We start from the raw sequence: 27,607 nt of genomic DNA, 5'->3' as shown, positions 1-27,607 counted from the left end.
AAAAAAAACATTTAGGTGCTATGTTATTAGATCAACAAAATAGATGTATAAAGCAGATTTATGCTCAATCAGGAAAGTTACTCTAGAAAGTATAAGAAGAAAGTTAACTCGGGAACAAGACCGATTTATCGGTGACTACAAGCGAAGTTATCTCCGTGAGACAAATGTTTTACGGTTTTAACGAGAGGAGCCACAAATACAGCTATAATTCTGCTTTTATTCAAAAGAGGTAAACTCTTCCATGTTGCGCATCCTTGCAGCTTCTTTAGTGCCATAGGAACCACATTCCCACGCTTGTAAATGCACCTTTTCATGAGGGGAAAATACACAAAACGTGTTCAAACAGGCATATAAATTGCCAATACTCAAACTGGTAAACATCACTGCTTGTAAATGATCCTTCTGTTTTGAAAAAAAAAATGCTGTTCATACAGCAATATTAAATTGCCAATAAATCAACACTGGTGAACATCACAGGCACTGCCGCAGTCGAATAAGCGGCAAATCCTATGTCGAGAAATTAGCTGCAAAGACATGTTTGAGACTCTAGCAAGGAAACTTGCAGATATAACTTGGGGGGGAAATTTTAGGAGTTGAAAGAATTGAAATTAAAAAGAACCCATATGATGCTAGTAATATGAGTTTTCGGATATATAATTGAATCCTAGATGCTTAACCGAAACTGCTGAAAGCAACAAAAAACTGGCTAGGTTATAACAGAGAAAGTTAATTGCAATGCTACAGCCGATCTTCAGCATAAACTAAAAAGAACTCTTTGTTTTTCACCGGTAAAATAATCAGGCTATGCTGCATAAAGAGGAACTTCAAAAAATTAAGTTTCACAACCCACTTCGAAACCAAAAAAAGAAATGCAAAAAAGAAAAAATAAATTTAAAATAAAAAATTTCTAATTTTAAAAAAAACATCTACAGTCTTCCTTCAAACACTCATTTGCGTTCTTAAATAAATAGAAATTTTAATTTTTTAAAAAAAATCTACATTCTTCCTGTCAAAACATGCCTCATTGGTTCTTCCATCTCCAACTAACGAAAACAATAAAATCAGTTAGTCTATAAATATTTCAAAGACATACATTAGCAAAAGCAAAAAACTGTCTAGAATACATAACATTGCTTAAGTGACTCAGTTCTTTCATTCTCCGTTACAATACTTTTTGCGCCCGGATATAAGGAAATACATCATGAATCAGACTTGAATTGTATCAAACTCGGGAGGGTTGGGTGCGGGGGGGGATCACTTTCACGCCGCTATTTTCTATATTTGGAGAAGTACATTCATTGCTTTACTCGTTTGCCCTAATTTCACTTTCAGCATTCTCAAATTCAATTACATGAGCATATTCTCTTGCCTAGTGTTACTGAAGGTCCCAATTGTAGATGCAAGACAACAGATGCAAGAAATAAAATGGAGATCAATTGCAAGAAAGAGGGAAAAAGAAACGTAACTGAAGATATGATTATCTTTAAGTGTTATTTATATATATATAACTATAGATATATATATATATATAATATTATATATATAGAACAAATAGTATATAAGTTAAACACGAATATCTCTAGATGAATAACAACATATGTCCATGTTATGGCTATACTCTCAACAAACCTGATTAATGTATCTTGACAAATCGTGAAACTAGCGGACACGATGTTGATTCTTACTCATTGGACACTCCTTGAGATAAGCATTTAAATTTTGCAAGGAGTGTTAGTCACACGCCAAGATGAACAGTGTATTTTGAGATGATGACAACGGCAAACTGGCCACAAAGCCACATGCTAAGCCTGCGGTGCAACTTCCATATTCAATAAACTTGAGTTTTAGACGAAATTTATTTGACAAATAAAGAGTCTCAGAGCAAACAAGGTTCACTCTAACGGTCAAGACTCTTTATTACATATGCCATAGTAGCGAAGACTCATATAACTTAACTGTCAGCATCAATATTCCTAAAAGATCATTCTCATGTTCCAAGCTTAAGATACAAATAAAGGCTATCTAATTTTCATCTGAAAAGATGAAAACCAACGGGTGTACATCAGTGGGCAAGAAAAACTTATCATGTAGCGGATCAGACAATTAAGAATTTGATCACAGTACCTAAATTTAAATAAAGCTATCGTTAAAAAAACAACGGATTAGAAACACATATATTTCGAAAAGAGAATTTCCCAGAATAGATTGTGATATTGTCAATAAAAGAATATTCACAAATCTATGAAACAAATACGATGAACACTAAACATTTTAAAAAGTCGTAAGTATCATCAAATTGCACACATGAAGAACTTTCTCAGTGCTTCATTAAGGACGAAAGTATAAGCCAGGTTAACATGGAAATGTGCATAAATACTTAAGTTCAACACTGTACAAATATACCTAACATATCATAAGTGCCCGAAGCCACTTCAATTTGTCAAAAAATCACTTTAACACGATCGGTAATTCAATACCATATGAGAGGCTTAAACCAAATCAAACTTCAAGCTCCACAACGGATTTTCTTCCGAAGAAATTTTGTTGTTAGTTTATAATAAAACACTTTTCTTTTGTCAAGTATCACTCTGAATTTTCACTAAAATGAAAAGCAATATAAATGCTTAAACACTTTTACAACTTTCGCATTCATTTCTATAAAAAGTGAATTTCGAATCTACAACAATAGATAATTATTTTTGTCAAAAAATTAAATTTCATATCATTTTCTAATGTATAATATAGTGCTTGTCAATGTTTTTTGCGACTCATCGGATATTTCCTTAACAACCGCCTAAGAACCCTCATTCTCTCTGCGATCCACAGAATCGTTAGCGGTAAGCTGCTTTCTCTATAGTACCCGTGCGCATACCTTAATATTACAGGAAAAATTGTATAAAATAAATTTACTAAAACCGCGTTCCATACTTGGATTGTTAAGATTTTTGTTTTCTTCTCTAGAAGAAAAATACCATCATCCAGAATGCTCCCCCTTTCCTCTTGCTCATGCTCGACCGAGCACGGAATCGGGAATGGATGCTTCATGCGCTTCTTTATAATAAAACCATCTCTATAACTTTCTATATTCTGCCTGCATTCCAAATCACAAAAAGCAAGGGACATTTAAGGGTGAGAGATATGTCGTAAATTGTACAATCACAACGAAAGTGTTGAATGCAAAAACTGCTACATGCACAGTTGCTGCAGAATAACCTCAAGTGCATATGGAATCATGTTTTTTATTGTAGGAACATTGCATTTCCACATCAATCCAATGTTCCACTGGTAACAAAGTTGTAGATTGTATTATTTATTGCAAGTAATTACTCCATTCGCAAATAAAGTTTTTGCCAATATGCAATTGTTAAAATTAAGCTACGATTTTTTATATGAAGTCTGCTAATTTGATGACGACGGTTAGTTTTTATATGTTAATTAATAAAGACTTGCATCAATTTGTTGCAGGCCAAAATGATGCAACCAAATATGGCTGACAACAAATGCATCAACCTTTTTATTCTAGCAAGGCCCCATGTTGATTGGTACTATCTTGTATGTAATTAAGCCTTATCTTTAAAATTAAAATAGTGAGGCATATGTTGTTTCTAAAATTTTGCCGGGATTAGCTCGACAATGTAGTCCTTCACTGAATAGTTTAGAGATTTAGACTCAAACAAAGAGGGGAGGGGTGTTGTTGTAGTAGGCGACGGTTTCTCACTTGGAGATTATACCGAGACAGCCCCATGCCCCCTTAACCTTCCTAACCAATACACAGGGTTCTCTAATATGTTTCCCACCATATGCTGTTCCATGCACACACACACGCACGCACGCGCGCGCGCCACCAAAGGACAGCAAGCATCCCCACCACAAAAGGCAAAAAACAACTTCTAAATCACAATAAGCCAAACAATTTCTCTCATCTCCAGCTAAACTTCATCAATCTGCATGTCTGAAATGCAGCGAAACCTATATATAGAAAAAAATACTTGAATTAGTGTACTCAGCTAGTGAGGCAGATTACACCGGCTGATGGCCTGTTGGATAGTTTTTCAAACTTGTCACTATTAATAGCGGAACGTGCAGCGAACCATATGAGTAATATATGATTTATGACAATAGTCTGTCCACCTTAGTAGTATAAGAGAATGTGCAGTGAAAACTATATAGAAATGTTTATTCAACAGTGTCTCCGCCTATAGTTGCTAATAAGGCGAACGAACATGCAGCAAACCAATATCAGAAATGTATGATTGTTTCTCCAAAAACGCAATAAATGACTATTTATTCTCATCTCCAAGCATCTTTCATGCAATAAAGATTGACATGTCATGTAAAATAACTTCTAACTGATTGCTCGTTAAATCAGACCACTCATTATTAGTGCACTCATATGACAGTAGATGATCAACAAATGATCATGATAAATTCATGAAAAGAAACAAATCAAATAATAGGCTCCTATTGTAGCATTTATTCTGCTACGATAGATATCCGATATAGTGAATCTCCACAACATATAAATCTGAAAACTAAAGTCAAGACAGATTAGGGTGTCACGCCCCGAAACTACAGCGGAATATCATAAAATACGGGGTGCGCAACAGCAGCGACCAATGCCTAAGACAAGTCTTATGCACGGGTCAAGCCTGGCACTTCATATCACATAGTTTATTTCAAATATTCATAAACCTGCTAATGATAGAAGTCAGAGCAACTATATATATGATCGGTACTTACAGCCCACAAGCTCACCGTCATAAGCATTTTACAAAACAAAATAAATGGTGCTGAAGGTAACATCAAAATGAAGAGGCCCTCCATATAACGCCTCTCAGCCAAAAGTTCAAACTAAAAGTCGGCTAGTAGGAAGCTACGCCTGATCTGAAAAAAATATTAAAAACAACGGAATGAGCTAGCGCTCAGTGAGAACATTTCCCACTAGAGTTCCTAGATAACTAATAAATTAGTAACAAGAATAATTCTCATAAATAACGAAATTGCAAAATTTGCATGAGAAATTCAAAGATAATAAACTACGATCCAAATATCGTAATATTGTCATTTTTAAGAAAGAATACAACAATTATATTTTCTTTCTCATGTGCAACCGAATAAATTGTGAAATTTCTTGAAATCAAACTCTTTTTTTTTATCAAGGTAAACATTAAGAAGAAAAGAACTACTAATTTGGGCAAAATCAGAGAATTGTTGTTTTCTTAATTCCACAGTCAATTTATCAGAATCTTATTTCTCGATGAGTTATTTCAAGAACATAAAAGTCACCCCATAGGTCACACTAAGGCTACGAATTTTAGCCCAGTAGCAAGGGAATGCGTAACCGCATCAGATAACAGATAATTCCCGGGAACCGAATGCACCTAACACTGCCATAGGCTACTGGCCAAATACAGAGGGGCCAGAACAGATTTCAGAAGGGCCAATACAGAAGGGCCAAGGCCAAATACAGAAGGGCCAAATAAAGGTGCATTCACCATATGGCAGGCAGAACTAATTCATAGTGGACTATTTGAGGGTTTGAAAACATCGAGATCACATATCAAATGATAAATACTTTGCATACAGAATTTGCAGATATTTCAAATGAAATTGACAAGGTAAAGCTCCTCATTTCTGTTAAAACAGTTTACAGATTTTTCCTTTATCAGATACTAAGTCACAAAGAGTCTTTGAATCCGTTAAACTGTTGAAATACGTTCCAAATACCTCATCAAATTATTAAGATAAAACAATGTCCACGATTATTTGAAAATTGCATGAGAGCCAAATTTATTTTTCATATTTTATATACAGATCAAATTAGCTTTTCATATATTGTGCGAGGTTAACATAGTATTATAGGATAGACCACAACAGAAATAGGTCAAATCTTTATAGTCCACAATTATTTGAAAATTGCACGAGAGCCAAAGTTATTTTTCATATTTTACATAAAGATCAAATTAGCTTTTGATATATGGTACGAGGCTAACATCGTATTATAGGATAGACCACAACAGAAATAGGTCAAATCTTTATATACATGAAAAGACATATTATTTATTTATTTACTTTTATCACAAGATAAATCAGATATAAAACTCATGCAATTTCATATTATAAAATACTAGTGAGAAATGAACTCACCTCTAGTGGTCACGACTTTCTCAAAATATTAGTCTCCCGAATATCAACCAGAACCTATAATGTAAGATATATGACTAATTATTAATTCAGAACAAACATATATTATAGGTAAATCAATTCATAATCTAGAGTCTAATAAATTCAAATATAATCAATAAGGATTAAATTCTACAGTATATATGAGTTTATTGTTAATTTTAGCAATTTATCAAATTTTATAACTCTCATATACTAGCTTTTGGACTTTCTAGCAATTTATGATAAGACAGGGGTTTATATGTAATTACTCTATTCATATATGATTTTAGCTTTCTCTGTTAGGGTTACTTACAAAATTTTTGTGGCTTCTAGGGACTTAGAATGAATTTTTTAGGTCACAAAACTCTATTCTCCACTCAAGAGGGCTTTATAAGCAAGGTCAAAATAACTAAGGGTCTTTTTGTAAAATTCATTCCTTTAATATTACCCAACTGATCATCTTCCTCATTCTCCTTTCTTCGTTCCTTTCTGCTGCTGCTGCTTCTCTCTTTTTTTTTTTCCTTTTTCTTTTTTTTTCCGGTTTTCTTCTCCCCTCTCTCTCTTTCTTTCTCTTTCTCTCCTCCTTCCTCTCCCTGTCTCGCCATGGCTGCAGGATGGCGACGATGAACCCGTCGGTGACCAAGAACAGCCGACGACAACCACGAACGGCCGACGACGAGACCTTGCCGGATCTAGGGTTAGTTATCTCCTTTCTTTTCTTTTATTTTTCTAATTTGTTTCATGTATTCCTAAATACATAATAAAATTCCTTTTGAAACCCTAGATTCTTTTATTTCATATTCATAACAATTTTACTCTTCTAAAACAAGAAATCAACAAAAGGACACTTTACTCTTCTAAAACAAGAAATTAACATAGAAAAGAGTTTATACCTTTGGGTCACTTGAAAATTAGATGAAATCCTCTGTTTTCTTGTTCACTGTCTTCTTCCTCTTCTTCTTCTTCTTTTATTTCTTTTCACAATTTTAATTTGGGTTCTCAGAGGTTTGGGTTGAAGAAGGTGAGGTGATATTTCTCTGTGTTGTATTTTTTTTTTCTGTGATTTTTCTTTGATTTTCTCTGTTTTTCTCTGTTTTTATTCTCCTGTTAAGAGGTGCCGGCCAAACAAACGAAAGAAATTTAGCCACGAAATCATTAACGTGGCAACTACATAAGAGTTAGGGTGAAATCCCAAAATTACCCCTAATTAGTTCTTTAATCTGTCATAAAAATTATAAATCAAGTTTTTAATATCTGGGTTACTACACTCTTCCCTCCTAATAAAAAGTTTCGTCCTCGAAACTTAACATACCTATATCTCGAAGAGCTCTGGATATCTCTCTCGCATAGAATCTTCCGTCTCCCAGGTAGCTTCTCTTTCAGAGTGATTCTTCCACTGAACTTTCACATATTTGATTATTCGGTGTCGGAGTACTTGTTTTTTAAAATCCACAATACGTTCTGGTTTTTCCTCATAGGTCAAATCTGGCTTAAGCTCCACTGGAGATAACTCAACGATCTCATTTGGATCTCGGATGAACTTCCGAAGCATTGATATGTGAAATACATCGTGTACTCCAGACAGGGCTGGTGGTAATGCTAGTCTGTACGCCACTGGACCAATACGCTCTAGAATTTCAAAAGGACCAATGAATCTCGGACTTAACTTCCCTTGGATTCCAAATCTTTTCACTCCTCGGGTAGGCGAAACCTTTAAGAAAACATGATCGCCTACTTGAAATTCTAATTCCCTTCTTCTTTGATCAGCATAACTCTTCTGACGACTTTGTGCCGTGCGAAGACGTTCTCGAACTAAGTGAATTTTATCAATTGCTTGCTGTACCCACTCTGGTGCAAGAAGTTTTCTTTCTCCAATATCATCCCAATGAATAGGAGACCTACACTTCCTTCCATAAAGAAGTTCATATGGTGCCATCTGAATGCTAGCTTGGTAGCTATTATTATATGCAAACTCAGCCAAAGGCAGATAATCTTCCCACGATCCTTTCATCTCCAGAACACAACATCTCAACATATCTTCTAGTGTTTGAATTGTCCGTTCTGATTGGCCATCTGTTTGTGGATGATAAGCTGAGCTGAAATTTAGTTTGGTCTGCAGAGCTCTGTGCACACTTTTCCAGTATTCTGATGTGAACCGAGGATCTCCGTCAGAAACTATTGATATTGGTATACCATGCAACCTTACTATCTCATTAATGTACATCTTAGTCAGCTTTTCTAATGAGAATTTCATATTGATAGGTAAAAAGTGTGCTGACTTTGTCAACCGATCAACAATCACCCATATTGCATCATTCTTTCTCAAAGATTTTGGAAGGCCAGTGACAAAATCCATGGTGATCTTTTCCCATTTTCACATTGGTATGTCCAAGTTATGGACTAATCCAGCTGGTCTTTGGTGCTCAGCCTTTACTTGTTGGCAAGTGAAACATTCTGCAACATAGGTGGCAATTTCCTTCTTCATATTATTCCACCAATATATTTCCTTCAGGTCTTTATATATTTTTGTTGATCCAGGATGCATAGTATACAGAGAGTGATGTGCCTCTTTTAGAATCTTTTTCTTTATCTCTGGTATGTTAGGCACACAAACTCTAGTTCCAAACCTCAATGATCCATCTTTATGTATCTTAAATTCTCCTCGAGTGCCTTCTTCTACATCTTTCTTTATCTTCAACAGTTGAGGATCATTCTGCTGGTTTGCTTTAATTTCATCTAGCAAAGAGGGTTGTATTACCATATTTGCTAATTTAACTCCAATTTGGTGGATTCTAATTTCAATTCCAGTACGATCCAACTCCTCCAATATTTTTCTTTGAGAGGTAATTAAGCATGCTAAATTGCATGAATTCTTGCGGCTCAAGGCATCAGCAACAACATTTGCCTTGCCAGGGTGATAATGGATGGTCATATCATAATTTTTCAGAAGCTCCAACCATCTTCTTTGCCTTAAATTCAACTCCTTCTGGGTAAATATATATTTCAAACTCTTGTGGTCAGTATATATATCACAATGTACTCCATATAAATAATGTCTCCAAATTTTGAGAGCAAATACTACCGCCGCTAACTCAAGATCATGAGTGGGATAGTTTTGTTCATAAGGCTTTAACTGCCTTGAAGCATATGCTATGACTTTTCCATTTTGCATAAGTACACATCCCAATCCTCTTCTAGATGCATCACTATAAATAGCAAAGCCTGTGTCTCCACTAGGTAATGCAAGTATTGGAGCAGACACTAATCGACTTTTTAGCTCTTGAAAGCTTTTCTCACATTCATCTGACCAAATAAATTTAACTCCCTTCTGAGTAAGACGAGTTAGAGGTGAAGCAATACGAGAGAATCCTTCCACAAATTTTCTATAGTAGCCAGCCATACCAAGAAAGCTACGTATCTCCGTCACCGTAGTCGGTCTGTCCCATTTAACAATGGCTTTTACCTTTTCAGGGTCCACAGAAATCCCTTCCTTAGAGATTACATGCCCAAGACATGCTACTTCCTTCAACCAGAATTCACATTTCTTAAGTTTCGCATACAATTGTTCTCTTTTTAATGTGTGTAACACCTGCCTCAAGTGTTCTTCATGTTCTTCTTTACTTCTTGAGTATATCAGAATATCATCAATAAATACCACAACAAACTGATCTAAGAAAGGTTTAAATATTCTGTTCATAAGATCCATAAATGCTGCAGGTGCATTTGTGAGCCCGAATGGTAAAACTAAAAATTCATAATGACCATATCGGGTTCGAAATGCAGTCTTTGGCACATCTTCCGACTTAATCTTTAATTGATAGTAACCAGAACGGAGATCAATCTTTGAAAATACCTGAGCTCCTTGTAATTGATCAAATAGATCATCAATTCTCGGTAATGGGTACTTGTTCCGAATGGTTACTTTATTCAACTCACGGAAGTCAATACACAATCTCATACTTCCATCTTTCTTCTTTACAAATAACACTGGTGCACCCCAGGGTGACACACTCGGCCGAATGAAGCCTTTATCTAAAAGTTCTTGCAGTTGTATTTTGAGTTCTCTCAATTCAGCAGGTGCCATTCGATAAGGAGCCTTAGAAATAGGACTCGTACCAGGTACTAGGTCAATTGAAAATTCAATTTCTCTATCTGGGGGCATCCCTGGAAGTTCATCTGGAAATACTTCTGGAAATTCTCGGACAATTGGTATTTCTTCCAAGCTTGGTTTTCCATCATCAACCATCTCAATTGAAGCCAAATAACCCATACATCCACTCCTCAGCGCTCGATATGCTTTAAGGGCTGAGATAATTTTTAAGGGTTCTTGACACTTGCCGCCCTCAAAACAAAATTCGGGTTGGCCAGGAAATTTGAATACTACTTTCTTTTCTCGACATAAAATAGAAGCATGATTTAAGGATAACCAATCCATCCCCAATATGATATCGAAATCATGCATTTCTAGCATCATTAATTCTACGGGGAGTTCTTTGTCGAGAATATAAATTTTACCCCTACAGCCTTGATTTGATACTAATATGCTACCTCCAGGTGTATTAACAAGCAATTCTTGTTGTAGGGTATCACATGGAAATTTGTTTCTCTTAACAAACTGTGCAGCAATAAAGGAATGCGATGCACCAGAATCAAATAGTACTCGAGCAGGAACTGATGCAAAAGTTAGCGTACCTGTCACCACATCCTTGTTTGCTTCTGCTTCCTTCTCAGTCAAAGAATAAACTCGGGCCTTGGCTTGAGGATACCGATTCCCACCACTGGACTGGCCAGTCTGGAAAGTATTCCGAGATGGTTGTTGTAGGGGACAATTTGCTATCTTGTGATCTTTTTGACCACATCTCAAGCAAGCCCCAGTATTTCTCCAACAACTTTTCGCTTCATGCCCAAGTTTATGACAAACATCACATCTCAAAGTTTTCTGATTTGGAAATTGCTCCTCTCTGCGTCCAAAATTTTGCTTCTTGTTTCTCCAATTCTTGTTCTTTCCTCCGCGATTATCCTGCCAGAACCGCTTCTTTGGGTAGGAGTTGCTCGTCTCATTCTTTGGCTTTGTATCAATTTCATTTTTCTCAATTAACAAGGCCTTCTTTAGCACTTCTCCATATGTAGGGAGTTCAAATGCACTGACCGTCTTCCGAATGTCCGGTCGAAGCCCTTCCTCGAAGCGACGAGCTCTATCTTCCTCATTACCCAACAAGTGAATGGCAAATTTTGATAGATAAGTGAACTCTTCTTCATATTCAGCTACTGTCTTATCACCTTGCTCCAAATTTCGAAACTCCTGCTCTTTTTGTTTGCGAACAGTTGAAGGAAAATATTTTTCATAAAAAATCTTTTTAAACTCCTCCCATGATAACTTGTATGCCTTCTCACCCAATGTCCTGACCTGCATTTGCCACCACCCGTAAGCGCGGTCTTTTAACATGTATACTGCATAATCAACCTTCTCCTCTTCAGGGCATTTCATGTATGTGAAGACCTTCTCCATTTCTGTGATCCAATGCTCAGCAATCATGGGATCAGCCGTTCCCTCAAAACTGGGTGGAGATAGTTTCTTGAATTCTCCCATGCCACTTCTTAATTTTGGGTGCTCCTCATTTTGACCATTCGTCTGATTACGATCAATTTGATCTTGTTGTCTGGTGACTACAGTTGTCACCGCTTGCAGCAGATCCATCAACGCATTGTTATCTATTGGGTTCCCGGAAGTGGATGCACGAGAAATTCTAGATCTCATCTATTGTCTGATTTAGATCCCTATCTCCGTTAAGAGGGGTTTGCTCATTACCTGGAGTCATATCTTCCTATAAATAATAAAATATTTCAGTCAACTATTATACAAGGAAAATTCCTAAGTCAGTCACATATATGCAATTTAAGTAATTAGGAACTCAATCATTACTCAACATAATAACACAAATCAGTATTTACAAACCAAAAGTATATTATTAATATTTAACTTTTTTTAGTTCATACACATATCTGAGTATATGGGTTTATATATACATATTTTCTACCAAAATGTCCTACATAAACCAAAAGAGTAACTATAAAAACCCATATACTGATATTACAAAATTGCCCTAACAGTTATGCTCTATTTCCCTGAAGAAGAATAATTTCTGAAGGTGATGACTCAATTGGAACAACTTCTACCACGAGATCCTCATCGTCAGCATGTTCAAGCTCAGACTCAGATGAATCTATCATAACAACTTCTACTGGTTCAACCTCTGGTGAGTCTGGGGTCATATGATTAGTCATTATCACATTCGGATCAGTTTCATCGGAAGTGTATCCCCAGTCTCTCAGGCTAGGTTCCCACGAGCTATCTATGGAAATCATAGGGCTGGACAGGGTAGCTGACGAACTGGAAGATGAATTGGTTCCCGCCATCCTACAAAAGGGGAACCATCCATCAGCTTACTGAAGAAAGAGGACAAAGTGAAATAACATAAACATCTAAGTATTCCTTAATAACCCTAAAAGGTTTTACTATAAAATATTTATATGCATACATATATATATATACGTATGTATACAGACATATATATCACATAATTGATCCATACGCTAACACTCATCTAGCGCATATACTCTATGATAGCGTGCCCTACAAGGTTTCTAACGTCGAAACCTAAGCTCTGATACCACCTTACTGTCACGCCCCGAAATCTGCAGCACAGCAGCGACCCGTGCACAAGACAAGTCTTATGCACGAGTCAAGCCTGGCAATTCATATCACATAGTTTATTCCAAAATATTTATAAACCTGCTGATGATAGAAATCAGAGCAACTATATATATATGATCGGTACTTACAGCCCACAAGCTCACCGCTATAAGTATTTTTACAAAACAAAATAAAATACGCTGAAGGTAACATCAACAAGAAGAGGCTCCCCATATAACGCCTCTCTGCCAAAAGCTCAAACCACAAGTCGGCTAATAGGAAGCTACGCCGGATCTGCGTCGGATCTGAAAAAAATTAAAAACAACGGAATGAGCTAGCGCTCAGTGAGAACATTTCCCACTAGAGTTCCTAGATAACTAACAAAATAGTAATAAGAATAATTCTCAGAAATTTACAAATTTTAAGTTTTGCATGAGAAATTCACAGATAGCAGAATACGATCCAAATATCGTAATATTGTCATTTTTAAGAAAGAATACAACAATTATATTTTCTTTCTTATATGCAACTGAATAAACTGTGAAATTTCTTGAAATCAAATCCTTTTGAATCAAGGTAACATTAAGAAGAAAAGAACTACTAATTTGGGCAAAATCAGAGAATTGTTGTTTTCTCAATTTCACAGTCAAATTATCAGAATCTTATTTCTCGATGAGTTATTTCATGAACGTAAAAGTCACCCCATAGGTCACACTAAGGCTACGAATTTTAGCCCAGTAGCAAGGGAATGCGTAAACCGCATCAGATAACAGATAATTCCCGGGAACCGAATGCACCTAACACTGCCATAGGCTACTGGCCAAATACAGAGGGGCCAGAACAGATTTCAGAAGGGCCAATACAGAAGGGCCAAGGCCAAAATACAGAAGGGCCAAATAAAGGTGCATTCACCATATGGCAGGCAGAACCAATCCATAGTGGACTATTTGAGGGTTTGAAAACATCAAGATCACATGTCAAATGAGAAATACTTTGCATATCAGAATTTGCAGATATTTCAGATGAAATTGACAAGGTAAAACTTCTCATTTCTGTTAAAACAGTTTACGAATATTTACTTTTCCTTTTATCAAATACTAAACCACGGAAAATCTTTGAATCCGTTAAACTGTTGAAATACGTTTCAATATTTCATCAAAAACTTTCAGATATAACAAAGTCCACAATTATTTGAAAATTGCACGAGAGCCAAAGTTATTTTTCACTTTTTACATAAAGATCAAATTAGCTTTTCATATATTGTACGAGGCTAACATCGTATTATAGGATAGACCACAACCGAAATAGGTCAAATCTTTATATACATGAAAAGACATATTATTTATTTATTTATTTTTATCACAAGATAAATCAAATATAAAACTCATGCAATTTCATATTATAAAAATACTAGTGAGAAATGAACTCACCTCTAGTGGTCACGACTTTCTCCAAATATAAGTCTCTCGAATATCAACCAGAACCTATAATGTAAGATATAGGACTAATTATTAATTCAGGACAAACATATATTATAGGTAATTCAATTCATAACTAGAGCCTAATAATATCTTTTACTCTTCAAATTGGACTTGTTTGGAAATAGAGTAATTGATAGGGGTCTATATGAAATTATTCTGTTCATATAAGATTTTAGCTTCCTCTGTTAGGGTTACTTACAAAATTTTTGTGGCTTCTAGGGACTTGGAATGAATTTTTTAGGTCACAAAACTCTATTCTCCACTCAAGAGGGCTTTATAAACAAGGTCAAAATAACTAAGGGTCTTTTTGTAAAATTCATTCCTTTAATATTACCCAACTGATCATCTTCCTCACTCTCCTTTCTTCGTTCCTTTCTGTTGCTGCTGCTTCTCTTTTTTTTTTCTTCTTTTTTTTTTCCGGTTTTCTTCTCCCCTCTCTCTCTTCTGTTGCTGCTGCTTCTCTTTTTTTTTTCTTCTTTTTTTTTTCCGGTTTTCTTCTCCCCTCTCTCTCTTTCTTTCTCTCTCTCTCTCTCTCTCTCTCTCTTTCTCTCCTCCTTCCTCTCCTTGTCTCGCCATAGCTGCAGGATGGCGACGATGAACCCGTCGGTGACCAAGAACAGCCGACGACAACCACGAACGGCCGACGACGAGACCTTGCCGGATCTAGGGTTAGTTATCTCCTTTCTTTTCTTTTATTTTTCTAATTTGTTTCATGTATTCCTAAATACATAATAAAATTCCTTTTGAAACCCTAGATTCTTTTATTTCATATTCATAACAATTTTACTCTTCTAAAACAAGAAATCAACAAAAGGGAAGGGTTTATACCTTTGTTTACTTGGATATTAGATGAAATCCTCTGTTTTCCTCTCACTGTCTTCTTCCTCTTCTTCTTCTTTTATTTCTTTTCACAATTTTAATTTGGGTTCTCAGAGGTTTGGGTTGAAGAAGGTGAGGTGATATTTCTCTGTGTTGTATTTTTTTTTTCTGTGATTTTTCTTTGATTTTCTCTGTTTTTCTCTGTTTTTATTCTCCTGTTAAGAGGTGCCGGCCAAACAAACGAAAGAAATTTAGCCACGAAATCATTAACGTGGCAACTACATAAGAGTTAGGGTGAAATCCCAAAATTACCCCTAATTAGTTCTTTAATCTGTCATAAAAATTATAAATCAAGTTTTTAAGGCATTAATTAGTTGGGTTACTACAGGATTATTGTGAAATTGTTAACAAGATATGTGAATCAGCTAAGATATGAGACCATCATAAGGTGAAAAGTTGACCAGTATTCTAGATCAGCTTAAGTCTATGTTAACATAATCCTCAACATAGTTAAGTCGAGTTTCTTCTTTCAGGTCATCTGGTGTTAACTAATGATTCGGTGGATTGAGGATTTGCATCCACTTCCTTCCTCAATTAGAGTACATCTGAAAGAAGCATATGTCAGTGATGGTGCTATAAGCTCGATTCAGTCAGGTTTGCCCTAAGCATCCATCTATTCACATCTTTTGTTTGCCCTAAGCAAGCATCTATTCACATCTTTTGTTACTGGCTGGATGATATGAGGGTTTTTCAATTAAATCACTCTAAACAAGTGTTGTTCTATGTATCTTATTTTTACCTATTAATATGGCAATGTAGTTCCTAGAAATTTCTTATAAAATAGAAATCATCACTGTTTGCCTGATCCCAACGATACATCCATCACAAATGTACGTGCAGCGGATACATGCGTATGTCATGTGCATGACACATATGTATATGATCATGTCTATGCTTATATGCATGTTGGTATGTATAGAGGGGGATAGTGAATATGAGTTGCGACGTCATTTGCACAAATGTGCTACCAAGAGGTATGAGTGGCGAGGTTCACATTTCCCGATGTGACAAGCATAGTAGGCCTCACCATTATCATGTCTTGTTTCCACACACTGCAAATGAGTAGCCACTTCATAAGCTCATACCTGTTTTTCCAGACCATACACATATTCACACACACGATGCGCACGCACATATATATTGTCAATTTGGTTTATGTATCCTGTAAGGCTATACTTGTAGCTACAAGTAGCCAAGCCCATGCAAATCCCAAATAATGCCCAGAAATTGAATCGACCTGTAATCACACAGGGTAAAGGAGTGATAGGATCACAGTTAATTAGGTGAGTGACATGGAGTCAGATGTGGGCTAAGCAAACAAAAATAGGGGCAGACAACATATTGAAAAAAGGATGTGATCATGTATATTAACTAGAATACAATCATCAGCAAAAAAAAAACTAGAATACAATCAATAGGATTCTAAATTATCTCATCAAACCATATATGATTTATGATTTGCAAATCGGAAGTTCTAAATACAAAGAAATGCACAATTCACAAAAGTTGCACAAATTTATTTTTGTCATGTGTATATTTTTGGTTTAATGAATATGATATATGTACACCTAAAACTTTTTATAGAATGTGTAGCCTTTCTCAATTAATTTTAAAAAAATTTGATGCTGCTTTATTCTTGTTATGCAGGAACTTGGATTTGATAATTTTGGAAGCAGAGAGCAACTTGTCATGAGGTTACAAGCAAACTGGAATATTTAAACTATTGTTCTCTTCTTTCTTTTCTTTCACATTTTCCTATCTTTCCATTGTGTTTCTTTTTTTCTTCATGGATTACAAGCAAACTGGAATATTTAAACAAACCTTTAGTGTTGACTTGGAAATGGAAATGAATGCAACTATTTTGCAATGGGAGCAAATTCTTTGTTTATCATAATATGCAACTTGTTTGGAGTATAATTTGATGTTTGATTTCTTTGTTGATGTGAATGAGAGCAAATTTTTTATGGATGTTCAGGTTCAGTGTAGGCTTGTAGTTGACAGAAAAGATATTACTTTTGGCGATGCAAATTAGTGTCGACAAAAGTATACTTTTTACCGACGCATAATTATGCGTTGCTAAAAATTATACTTTTAACAAGGCTATCTTGCATCGCCAAAGATATAGTTTTTAGCGACGATTCATTTTGCGTCGCTAAAAGCTACACTTTTGTTGACGCTAACTTGCGTCGTCAAAAGTATAACTTTTAGTGACGAACAGTTTTGCGAAGCTACACTTTTGCCGACGCATTGGCTTTTGCCGACGCTGCATGTGTCGCCAAAAGTACAAGTTTTGCCGACGCACTTTTGCATATGAAAAAATTCTGCATACTTTTGCCGACGCAAAATATTATGTGTCTCTAAAAGATGTATTTTTTCTGACGCATGAAGCGTCGCCAAAAGTGTTGACTTTTACCGACGCAGTGTGTTTGCGTCACCAAATATTTTCCTTAACGCACTTTTTGTGACGCGTTAGCGACATTTCATTTTGCGTAGAGAAAGATTTTTCACGACGTTTTTTAAATTTTTGCTGATGTTTTTGTTTCATCGGTAATGCTGTATTTTGTTCTAGTGATATATTATTAGTCGACTAATGGAACACCTAGTCGACTAGATTCAGCTTTCCAGAAACTTTGAATCTTTCTGTTACAGGTCAATTAGTCGACTATATAGATGGTTAGTCGACTAATATTCAAACCTAGTCGACTAATAGAGGACCTAGTCGACTAGACAGGCAGTTTACAGCTGTTTGATATTTTGAATAAGTGATCGTTTTATAGCCGTTTTAAAACGTTAATAAGGTTTAAATTTGAAAGATTTTGAGGCTATAATAGGTCTTAATACCTGCAATTCATGAGGGATGATCATATAGACAAGTTTTGAAATTACAAGTGATTTTATTGAAAAAGTTTTTGATCAACAACTTGGCGTTCTTGAATAGGTTCTGATCTTTCTACTACTTCAATTCTAGATCAGATTACATCCCATAGCCAATTACAAATCACCGTCACATCCACTCAAGGCTTATAGGGATTTGTTTTTTTTTTTCACTTTCTTCTACAAGGAATCTCTTTGAGAATGAGATTGATGTACAAGTGGTAACAGGGAGTTGTCCACATTGTATGGTTTCAATTCTTGCGGGGAGCAAGGTTAATAATAAAGGAAAATCTCAAACGGAGACAGGCTTGGGGATTGGATTTAGGTCTGGAGGACCGAATCAATATATATCTTTGTGTTTGCGATTGTTCTTGTGAATGTTTGCAGCAAAATTGGTTTGATCTTTCCATACTTTGTATATTGTGTTGTAAACAATTTAAATTCTGCATTATTTTTTATTACACTATTCATCCCCCCTCTAGTGTATTATTGTGACGTTGCAGCGATCTTACAGGGGACATTCTTTAATTTCCCTTATTTTACAATGTGAAATTTAATGATGTTAATAACATTAGAGTTGATATACAAGTACATTTAAACTTCAACAATAGCCACTGATCACTTCCACAAGCAATTGAATAATTCATGGAGCAATCTCTCATCCAGAAGCCTTTTGATTCTTATAAAATTTTTACTCAGCAATTGATAGTAAATAAAGATTTCATAGTGTTCAAGAAAACAATCCAGTATCTTCTGTTATTATAAATGGGTTAAAATTATATTGGAAATAAGGGTTAAAATACCAAAATAAAGCTGAAACTTGATGATTAATGGGGTTTTTTAACTGTGCTTAATGTGATGGTCTCATTTGATTTAAACTAATTGCCTTATTATGTATTTATTTTGCGCTAGAACTAACATGGTACAGATTAGAACTAACACGATATAAACTAGAACTGTCACGAACTGCGCTAGAACTAACATGACTTATGGTAAGTCTAACTTGACGCCAACTAGAACTAACGTGACTCATGGTATAACTAGCATGGATCCAACAAGAACTAATAACGTGACTCATGGTATAACTAGCATGGATCCAACAAGAACTAACATGCATTTCAATCAAAACTAACAGGGTGAATTTAGAAATAGCATGTTCTTACAAGAAAGAACACTGATACGACTCCATATCCTTTGTCATATGCCACTTGGTTAAGCATGTCCAATACTGCTTCTTCCATCTGTAAATGTTATGAAACATTAAAATTCAATTTAAACAAGACTTTTTCAATTATTAAGCATGTATAATCTAATCTTGTCGTCAAGCCGGCCACCACGAAGTAAATATAACAACTCTTCTTTGTTAATACTGTTGTTGGATGTTACTATAACATTATATCTCCTGAAAATTAGAACTAACATGAATTAGGACTAATATGTGACGAATTAGCATATAAATAGTCAACTGAAACTTACCTTTGAATCTTCTGAGAGCAAAATTTGGTTAGCCTATCGATTTGAGCTTTGTCGAGTCTGGCTGCTACTACAGATGGTATCTTTAAATTACGTACAAAAGCACATGTGCTATCTATTATGCGTATGTTAAACAATATAGGGTCTAGAATCTTTTTATTCAGCTCTCCCAATAGAGCTACCTCATCATCTGTCATTGGTTTCAAACTCAACACATCCTAAGTGGGGATTTGATTACCGGGGTAAAAATGAGTAACTTTGTCATCTAGTTTTACATTTTCAGGACTTTCAAGTGTTTCTACTTTAATTTTTTTCCTTTTTCTTTCTTTTTCCTCCAGTATATGGGGTCCTCGTCCATTTAGATCTCCTGCTTACCCTTCTTGGCTGTGAGCAACCCTTTGCTTCCACATTGGTCGTTAGAACTTCTAGAAGTTTGTCCACATCATGTTTAATATTCACAAGATCCTCTTCTTCCTGTGCTTCCAACCCCTCTACAACTTTGCCTAGAACTTGACTGTTATCTGCACCTTTGTTATCTACAATAACTTTTTCATGTTCAACATGATCCTCTTCCCTATCCACATGTTCCTCCTCCATGTATACATTATCCTCAGCCTTACTATCTACATTCGCGTCAACCATACTATCTACATTCTCCCCTTCTCTATCAACATGCTCCTCACACTTATCTGGATTCTCCTCCTCCTTATCTACGATATCCTCCTCCTTATCTACACCATCAGTAGGATCCTCATCAAAACCTTTGTTATCTACAATAAAATTTTCATGTTCAATATGCTCATCTTCCTTATCTACATGTTCAACCTCGAGATCTACACTATCCTCAACCTTACTATCTACATTTAGGTCAACCTTACTATCTACATTCTCCAACCTCGAGATCTACACTATCCTCAACCTTACTATCTACATTTAGGTCAACCTTACTATCTACATTCTCCCCTTCTGAAATAACATGCTCCTCTTCTATAACTATCTACATTTAGGTCAACCTTACTATCTACATTCTCCCCTTCTGAAATAACATGCTCCTCTTCTATAACCTTGTCGTCAACATGATGCTTCACATCCTCTTCAACAATCTTATGTACATGTTCTTGCATGGTGGGGTATTCCTTATATACACTGCTTGTTTTGGACTTCTGTTCCTCTTGAGCTACCCGTCACTTCTTCCTCATTTTATTTGTAATTTTCTGTTTGATATTCACCTTCAGCACCACCGAGTCTATAACCTCATCATGTCTTTCAAATTTTTTAATTATCCTGTTTAGCCTGTTTATCTCCATCATGAATTCTTTACCGTATGTACTCTTATTCTGCTTTGTAGCAACTAGTAGTCGTTTGAGAAATTTAGCAAAATTTCTCCAAAATATAAGTTGCTGCTCAATGGGAAGAACATTGATCTCCTCTTCATCGTCGAAAGCAACGTCAATATGCTTTACCATGATCTGTATAATTTAAAGTAGGATCACACATAATTAGGATATTGTTTGCAGTTGGTGTGAAATGAATACGACTTAACATAACAGGATACTTACGTATTGTTTGCAGTTGGTGTGAAATGAATACGACTTAACATAACAGGATACTTACGTAGCCTATTGAGAAGTTCTTAGTAGTTTCCTCCTGGATAGACAGGATACTTACGTAGCCTATTGAGAAGTTCTTAGTAGTTTCCTCCTGGATAGCCTTCCTCTTTGCCTGGCGCTTATGATACACAACTTCACCCCTCTGTACAGCGGGAAGTGCATGAACATGACCTGGAGAAGGGACCTCCACAATAGGGCTATGGACAAAAGTTATTGACGCTGACTTAGCCTATGCCGTAATTGTCTCCACCCTCATAGATGGGACTTTCGCATCCTCTGGTGCCTAATTTGTCATTGAAGGTCTGGAGCAGTCTACGAGGGCAAATTTCTTTATGCCGGTCATCTCGTAGTACCAAAGCTGTAGCAAATATATTTAGCATTTAGAATAATACTAGACTACACCAAAGAGAGTAAACTATGGGTACAGCTAGAACTAACATGGTATAAATTAGGACTAAGACATTAATTAGAACAAACATAAACTATGTTAGAACCATCATGAGCCCAGGTAGAACTAACATGACCTAAGTTAGGACTAATATACGTGCATCCATATGCCACTGACGAATCTTCGGGGCAATTCACTTCATGAATTCCCAATAGGCCCCGATATTGGCGGTTAACCTTAGTGATATGACCGCACCTGTAAGAGCAACTTTTTCCCTGCAAAAAGATTTCGAATTTGTAAGTTCAATAAGACCTATGAACTCATATTAGACCTAACACTAACGAGAATATAATAGAACTAACGCGTACTGTTATAGAACTAACATTGGACTCAAACTAGAACTAACATTGGACTCAAACTAAAACTCATGTGGACTCAGACTAGAACTAACAATATCGTGGTAAAACCTAGCATTATTTAAGATGAACTGAAATTAGGAAAAATTAGGTCGAGTTCCCAAATACTGGAAAACATAGCACTTACTGTTTTTTTTTGGGTTCGTTGGTACGACGAGCCAATGCCGTTCTTCTTTTCCGGGCTGGCCATTTTATTGCCTGCTTTTGCATTTCCATACGGGTTAGAGTAGCTTCCTCCGCACTACCAACCACAGATGAACCGTCTTTGCCCATCGACTCGTCTCGTTGAACGACCTCGTAGTCGTTAACGGATCCTTCAATGGACGACATTTTTCTGACGAAAACCCTAGAACTGTTGAAATCCGAACAGAAATTAGAAAGATGAAGAGTTTTTGAGGCTCCTAAGCGGTGGAAGAGAGAGAAAGAGAGGGAGGGTACTTGAATAGGGCTGCGGCGCATTAACCTAGTTCAGTCCCATCAGAGGGGCACAATCGTAACTTCCGCTGGGTCTTTTCTGAAAAAAGTCTTTTCGGGGCCTCATCGCAAATGCTGTGTGTAATTTGGGACTTATCCATATGGGGGAAAATACAAGGGGCCTCGTCACGTGAAGTTTCTGCTTTTAGAGCCTGGACACATTTTTCCCTATTAATTTACATAAATAATAAATTTTATAATTTTTTTACCCCATAAAACTAATGACCACGCGCGACGCGGGTGCAATCTACTAGCATCGAAAAAAGCCGCTCTGAAGACGTACGTCAACACCAGAACCTCAAAAAAAACTCCTTCGTCGGAGCCAAACCCCTCCGCCGTCCCACGGCCGCAGTGGAAATCGATTCCCAATCTACCCTCCTCGCTGCTGGCAGAGCCCTTCCCAATCTAGCCCCTACCTCCCAGACATGCCCACGACGCGCGGACCCCGACGCGGCCCGACCGTGCCACCCCTCCCTCTCAGAAAGCGCCGGCCGGCGGGAAAAGCAATTCCCCGAAATGATCGCCCTCCTCCAATCCGTCCGATCCTCGCCTAACTCTGGCCGGCCGCTTCGATCATCTAGCAACGAGAAAGCCCTAGATCGCCCTGCATCCGCAGCCAATCAACCGCTCGATCTCGTTCCCGCCCCGCAGCTCATCAGCTTCACGACCTCAACACCGAATCCCTAATCGCCCACGCCGTCGGTTTCCCTATCGATTCCCTCACCGAGGAGGAGATCGAGGCCTCCGTGATACCGGTGATCGAACCCCTCGCTCAGTCTAACTACATCACGGTGAGAAATCACATCGTCTCCCTCTTTCGATGCAACCCGTCGAGTTTTCTGACCGAGGATCAGGCCGCTGCTTCGATTCGATCCGAGCATCGGCGTCTCGTCACCGCCGCTTACTCTTTCCTTCACACTCACGCTTACATTAACTTCGGCGTGCTCAACAACATCCCTCCTTCGCTCCCCCCCTCGATCTCTTCCAATGGCGTTGTGATCATAATCGGCGCGGGGCTCGCTGGCCTCGCTGCCGCTCGACAACTTCAAGCTCTGCACTTCAAAGTTGTCGTCTTGGAAGGCCGCGGCCGCCCTGGTGGCCGGGTACTCACCAAGAAGATGACCGGTGGTGACCAGTATGCCGCAGCTGATTTGGGTGGTAGCGTACTCACCGGAATCAACGGTAACCCTTTCGGAGTTCTTGCAAGACAATTAGGGTTTCCATTACATAAGGTTAGGGATAAATGCCCGCTATATTTACCTAACGGGAGGCCCGTGGATCCTGTGGTGGACTCAAAGGTGGAGGTTGCATTCAATCAGTTGCTCGAGAAGGTTTGTAAGCTGAGACATGCGATCTTGGAGGAGATGAAGGATGTGGATGTTTCTTTGGGGAAGGCGTTGGAGGCTTTTAGGAAGGTTCATGGAGTGGCAGAGACGGATGAGGAGAGGATGCTGTTGAACTGGCACCTGGCGAATTTGGAGTACGCGAATGCTACGTGGTTATCGAGCCTTTCAATGGCGTACTGGGATCAGGATGATCCGTATGAGATGGGAGGGGATCACTGTTTTATTCCCGGAGGCAATGGGAGGTTTGTGAAGGCAATGGCAGAGAATGTGCCTATTTTGTATGGTCGGACTGTTAGTAGAGTGCATTATGGCAGTGATGGTGTGTTGGTCTGCGCAAATGGGCAGGTTTATCGAAAGCTTGATTTGTTTCGTATTGCATTTATGGTTCAATGTAGCATGGTTCTTGTTCTAGGTGTTTTTAGAAATACATTTGGTTTAGATTATGATGGTAGGATATGAATGTTTTAGTTATCATCTATGAAGATGAAACTTCTCATACCAAACTGATGTTTGTGGTCCTGCGGGCATGAAGTTGTTGCCTACAATGCCATGCTTAGACGATTTCATTAGGGAAGGTAAAAAATACATGGGATAATATTTCAAGTACAACATACCTTCAAGTCCTAAATTTTATGTTCTTAGATAAAGCAGGACATTAATCCCTATCCTGGAATTAGATTCATTCTCAAAATGGACCTCTGTATCCCGAAAATGAAATATCCATGTAGGGAGCCTTTGTATTTTAGTATCTTTGAAATATACAATCTCAAGATTCAACCACAAAATCCCTAAACTTGAATACTTCATGTGTTCAGTTATGCACTGCTGAACTTAAATTTCAATGTCATCCCAAATTAAGAAATGAAGTGAGTTCTAAGTTCGAGACTGGACCACCAATTCTTTAAAATAAAACCAAAAATGAAGTTTCAGTCTCATGGTAGACCAAGGAAAGTGTTCCTAACACTGATTTCTTCGGAATAGCTGTAGCGTTTTCAATACTATCTTGGCTGATGCCATTTCTTTGGTTTGACAGAATACAATCCCATCTTCACAGCCAATTCCTCTTGGTGTGCAAAGTATCTCTTGGTACATACTTACCCATGTCCCCTTGGGCAGAATAATGCAAATCTGCACCAACACTTGGCCTGGTTGTTGGGCTGGTGAATATAATTCAACTTCCTACTTGGTTGATTTCTTCGGACTGACTAAAGTGACTAGAAAATTAATCTTGAAACAAATTATTAAGGTCATAAGTTTTAATCCAAGTCTGAACCTTATACCATATATTGACCCTATAATTAAGGATTCCTTGGACTAAATTCAAATTTTCAAGGATGTACACTTAAGCCCGTAAAGTGTAAGCAACCTGAACTTTAGAATGTTTCATATAATCTGGCCACTGATGTTGTTAAATGCCTACATTCAGACATCACATAATGAAATCTGTTTATATGCCCATGGTCAGACATCACGTAGTGAAATCAGTTTACACATGTTCACCAATCAAATTATCTGGAACTATGGGAAATTAATTTTAATAGTTATATATGTTTTAAGATCGAAAATTCTCAAGCAACTAGACAAAAAGAAAAAATATGGTAGGTTTTCTAAATAATGCAATTATTCATCACCTAGTAGAGTATGTTTGTGACTTGAATAGCTTACCATATAATGCAAACTTGTAAGTTGTAAATAACTAATGTTTCATTGTAGTAAAAATCACTAATCAACGTCTATCAACAAATCGAAACGAAAATGTTAGTATGATATCATCATTTGTTTTACCATTTGTGGGTAAATGTTAAGCACTAGTTATTTGATTGTTCACTAACTTCAGGACTCAAGGAGAACAACAGAAGCCTTTTCAGATAGGATATAGAAAAGCGAAGAAGGTTGGGAAATATACGAACTGAAGAAGGTTGAAACAAGACAAATGTATGCACCTTGTCACGTTGTTGGACCATTGGATTAGGACACAGAAGGCTGAAAACAAAACGAATTTGTCTTTTTTTTTTCTTTTTAATTTAAATACTTTCACTAAACCTTTTCCCTTGACTAGCCGTCTAGAAGAATTGGAGGATGCCAACTTATCTTTTATTGAGTGTCCTCTTGTTCAAAATTGTCTTTTCCAAGAGTTTGACACTAATTAATAGAGGGTAGATGCTGTTAGGTAACTCAGTGTTGAGTGATCCACTGCATTTCCATTTATTTAGACATTTATCTATGACATTCTGCATAGTACAATCACAATTACTCTTTCTAACTGGAGTTTTTCTTATTTTTTTATTTTTACTATGGTTAGGTTTTTCGTGGTGATATGGCTCTGGTAACTGTTCCCCTCGGTGTCCTGAAGAAGGGTTCAATTAAATTCAAACCTGAGCTCCCACCACAAAAGCAAGATGCAATCAAGCGATTGGGTTTTGGATTGCTTAATAAGGTCGTGATGCTATTTTCTCACGATTTTTGGGGTGGGGAAATTGATACCTTTGGCCATTTAACGGAGGATTCGAGCCAAAGAGGGGAATTCTTTCTGTTCTATAGTTACTCATCAGTCTCTGGAGGGCCACTTTTAGTTGCTCTTGTTGCTGGGGAATCTGCCATTAACTTTGAAAAGACCTCGCCAGTGGATAATGTTGAAAGGGTGTTGACTGTACTGCAAGGGATATTTTCCCCTAAGGGAATTGATGTTCCCAACCCTCTTCAAGTGATCTGTACTCAATGGGGAAGTGATAAGTTTACGTATGGGTCATACTCATATGTAGCTATTGGATCTTCAGGGGATGATTATGATGTTCTTGCTGAAAGTGTTGGTGATGGAAGGGTTTTCTTTGCTGGAGAGGCAACTAACAGAAGGTACCCAGCAACAATGCACGGGGCTTTACTGAGTGGATTCAGGGAGGCTGCAAACATATCAAGAGCAGCTCGTAGAAGGTCTATGGCGCCGAAAACAGAGAAAACCAATATCCAGGTGGAAACCTGGGATTTGGATGATTTATTTCAGAGTCCTGACATGCTCTTTGGCAACTTCTCTGTGCTTCATGATCCAGTTTCATTTGGTCCGGAATCAACTTCGTTGGTTCGTGTGAGGGTTAACGAGAAAAAATTAGAGTCAGGTTCTATTTTTCTTTATGGATTGATCTCAAGGATTCATGTGAAGGAGCTTCACGAGATATCTGGAGATGAAAATAGATTGAGTATGTTGTATCATAGCTATGGTACAAAATTAGTTGCAAGGAACGAGTTGGAAAGCCAGGGAGAGACTCTTATAGCCCGTATAAAGGCTGCAAGGGAAGTTGATAACACAAGAGGGATTGTGAATGGAAACCATTTATAACATAGTTGTATATCTGATTTAATTTATCCTGGACTGCCTACAAGCCTAGGCAATCATGAACATTTTTTATTGTGGATTTGGCTTATATTTTTCGCCTTAGATCTACAAGAAGATATCGTAATTCCACAGCCTGTCTCACAAGGTTAGGCTATCAATTGACAGCAAGGTGGTAGAATCGACATTTCTTTCAATTGGTAGGTAAGTCAACTGACCTCAGAACTTGATGGCTTATAATAATCTTCTCTATTCTGTGGTTTGTAGGCATGCATTATGATTAGAAGGCGTCCTTGTGTAACTTGCATCCTTGTACAGCATCTGTTTGGGATAGTCAACTGTCTGTTTTGAATAACATATTTAGAAATGTAAATTGACATGCCATGATAAGTTCTTTAAATGATTGTGCCCTTGATTTTGAGTTCATTTTTTCTATCGCATCAAAATGCAGATGTCTGCAATTTGTATTTTACCAAATA

General features: G+C 37.1%; 1 protein-coding gene and 1 long non-coding RNA gene across 3 annotated transcripts; both read left to right on the top strand.

Moving 5' to 3' along the window:
• LOC109832747 lies at positions 6,589-17,113 on the top strand. Of its 2 annotated transcripts, XR_002244953.1 has the most exons (4): positions 6,589-6,862; positions 14,925-15,008; positions 15,693-15,813; positions 16,867-17,113. It is a non-coding gene; the product is annotated as an uncharacterized LOC109832747 (long non-coding RNA). The 2 variants fall into 2 exon arrangements; XR_002244952.1 differs by lacking the exon at positions 6,589-6,862 and having other exon boundaries at positions 14,829-15,008.
• Positions 22,527-27,233, top strand: LOC109834532 (lysine-specific histone demethylase 1 homolog 1-like). The gene is made up of 3 exons (XM_020402573.1): positions 22,527-22,531; positions 23,071-24,145; positions 26,103-27,233. Exons 1-3 carry the CDS (start codon positions 22,527-22,529, stop codon positions 27,132-27,134), a joined length of 2,112 nt encoding a protein of 703 aa, XP_020258162.1. The 3' UTR covers positions 27,135-27,233.

The sequence above is a fragment of the Asparagus officinalis genome, chromosome 3 (genome assembly GCF_001876935.1).
Source record: "Asparagus officinalis chromosome 3, Aspof.V1, whole genome shotgun sequence".
NCBI classification, from domain to species: domain Eukaryota; kingdom Viridiplantae; phylum Streptophyta; class Magnoliopsida; order Asparagales; family Asparagaceae; genus Asparagus; species Asparagus officinalis.
This window is presented reverse-complemented; position numbering and strand designations above follow the sequence as displayed.

What these genes read in the sequence shown, in the direction of transcription:
- LOC109834532 (XM_020402573.1), top strand. An exon ending in TGGTCTGCGCAAATGGGCAG is followed by an intron (nt 24,146 to 26,102) that starts GTTTATCGAAAG and finishes TACTATGGTTAG; the next exon opens with GTTTTTCGTGGTGATATGGC.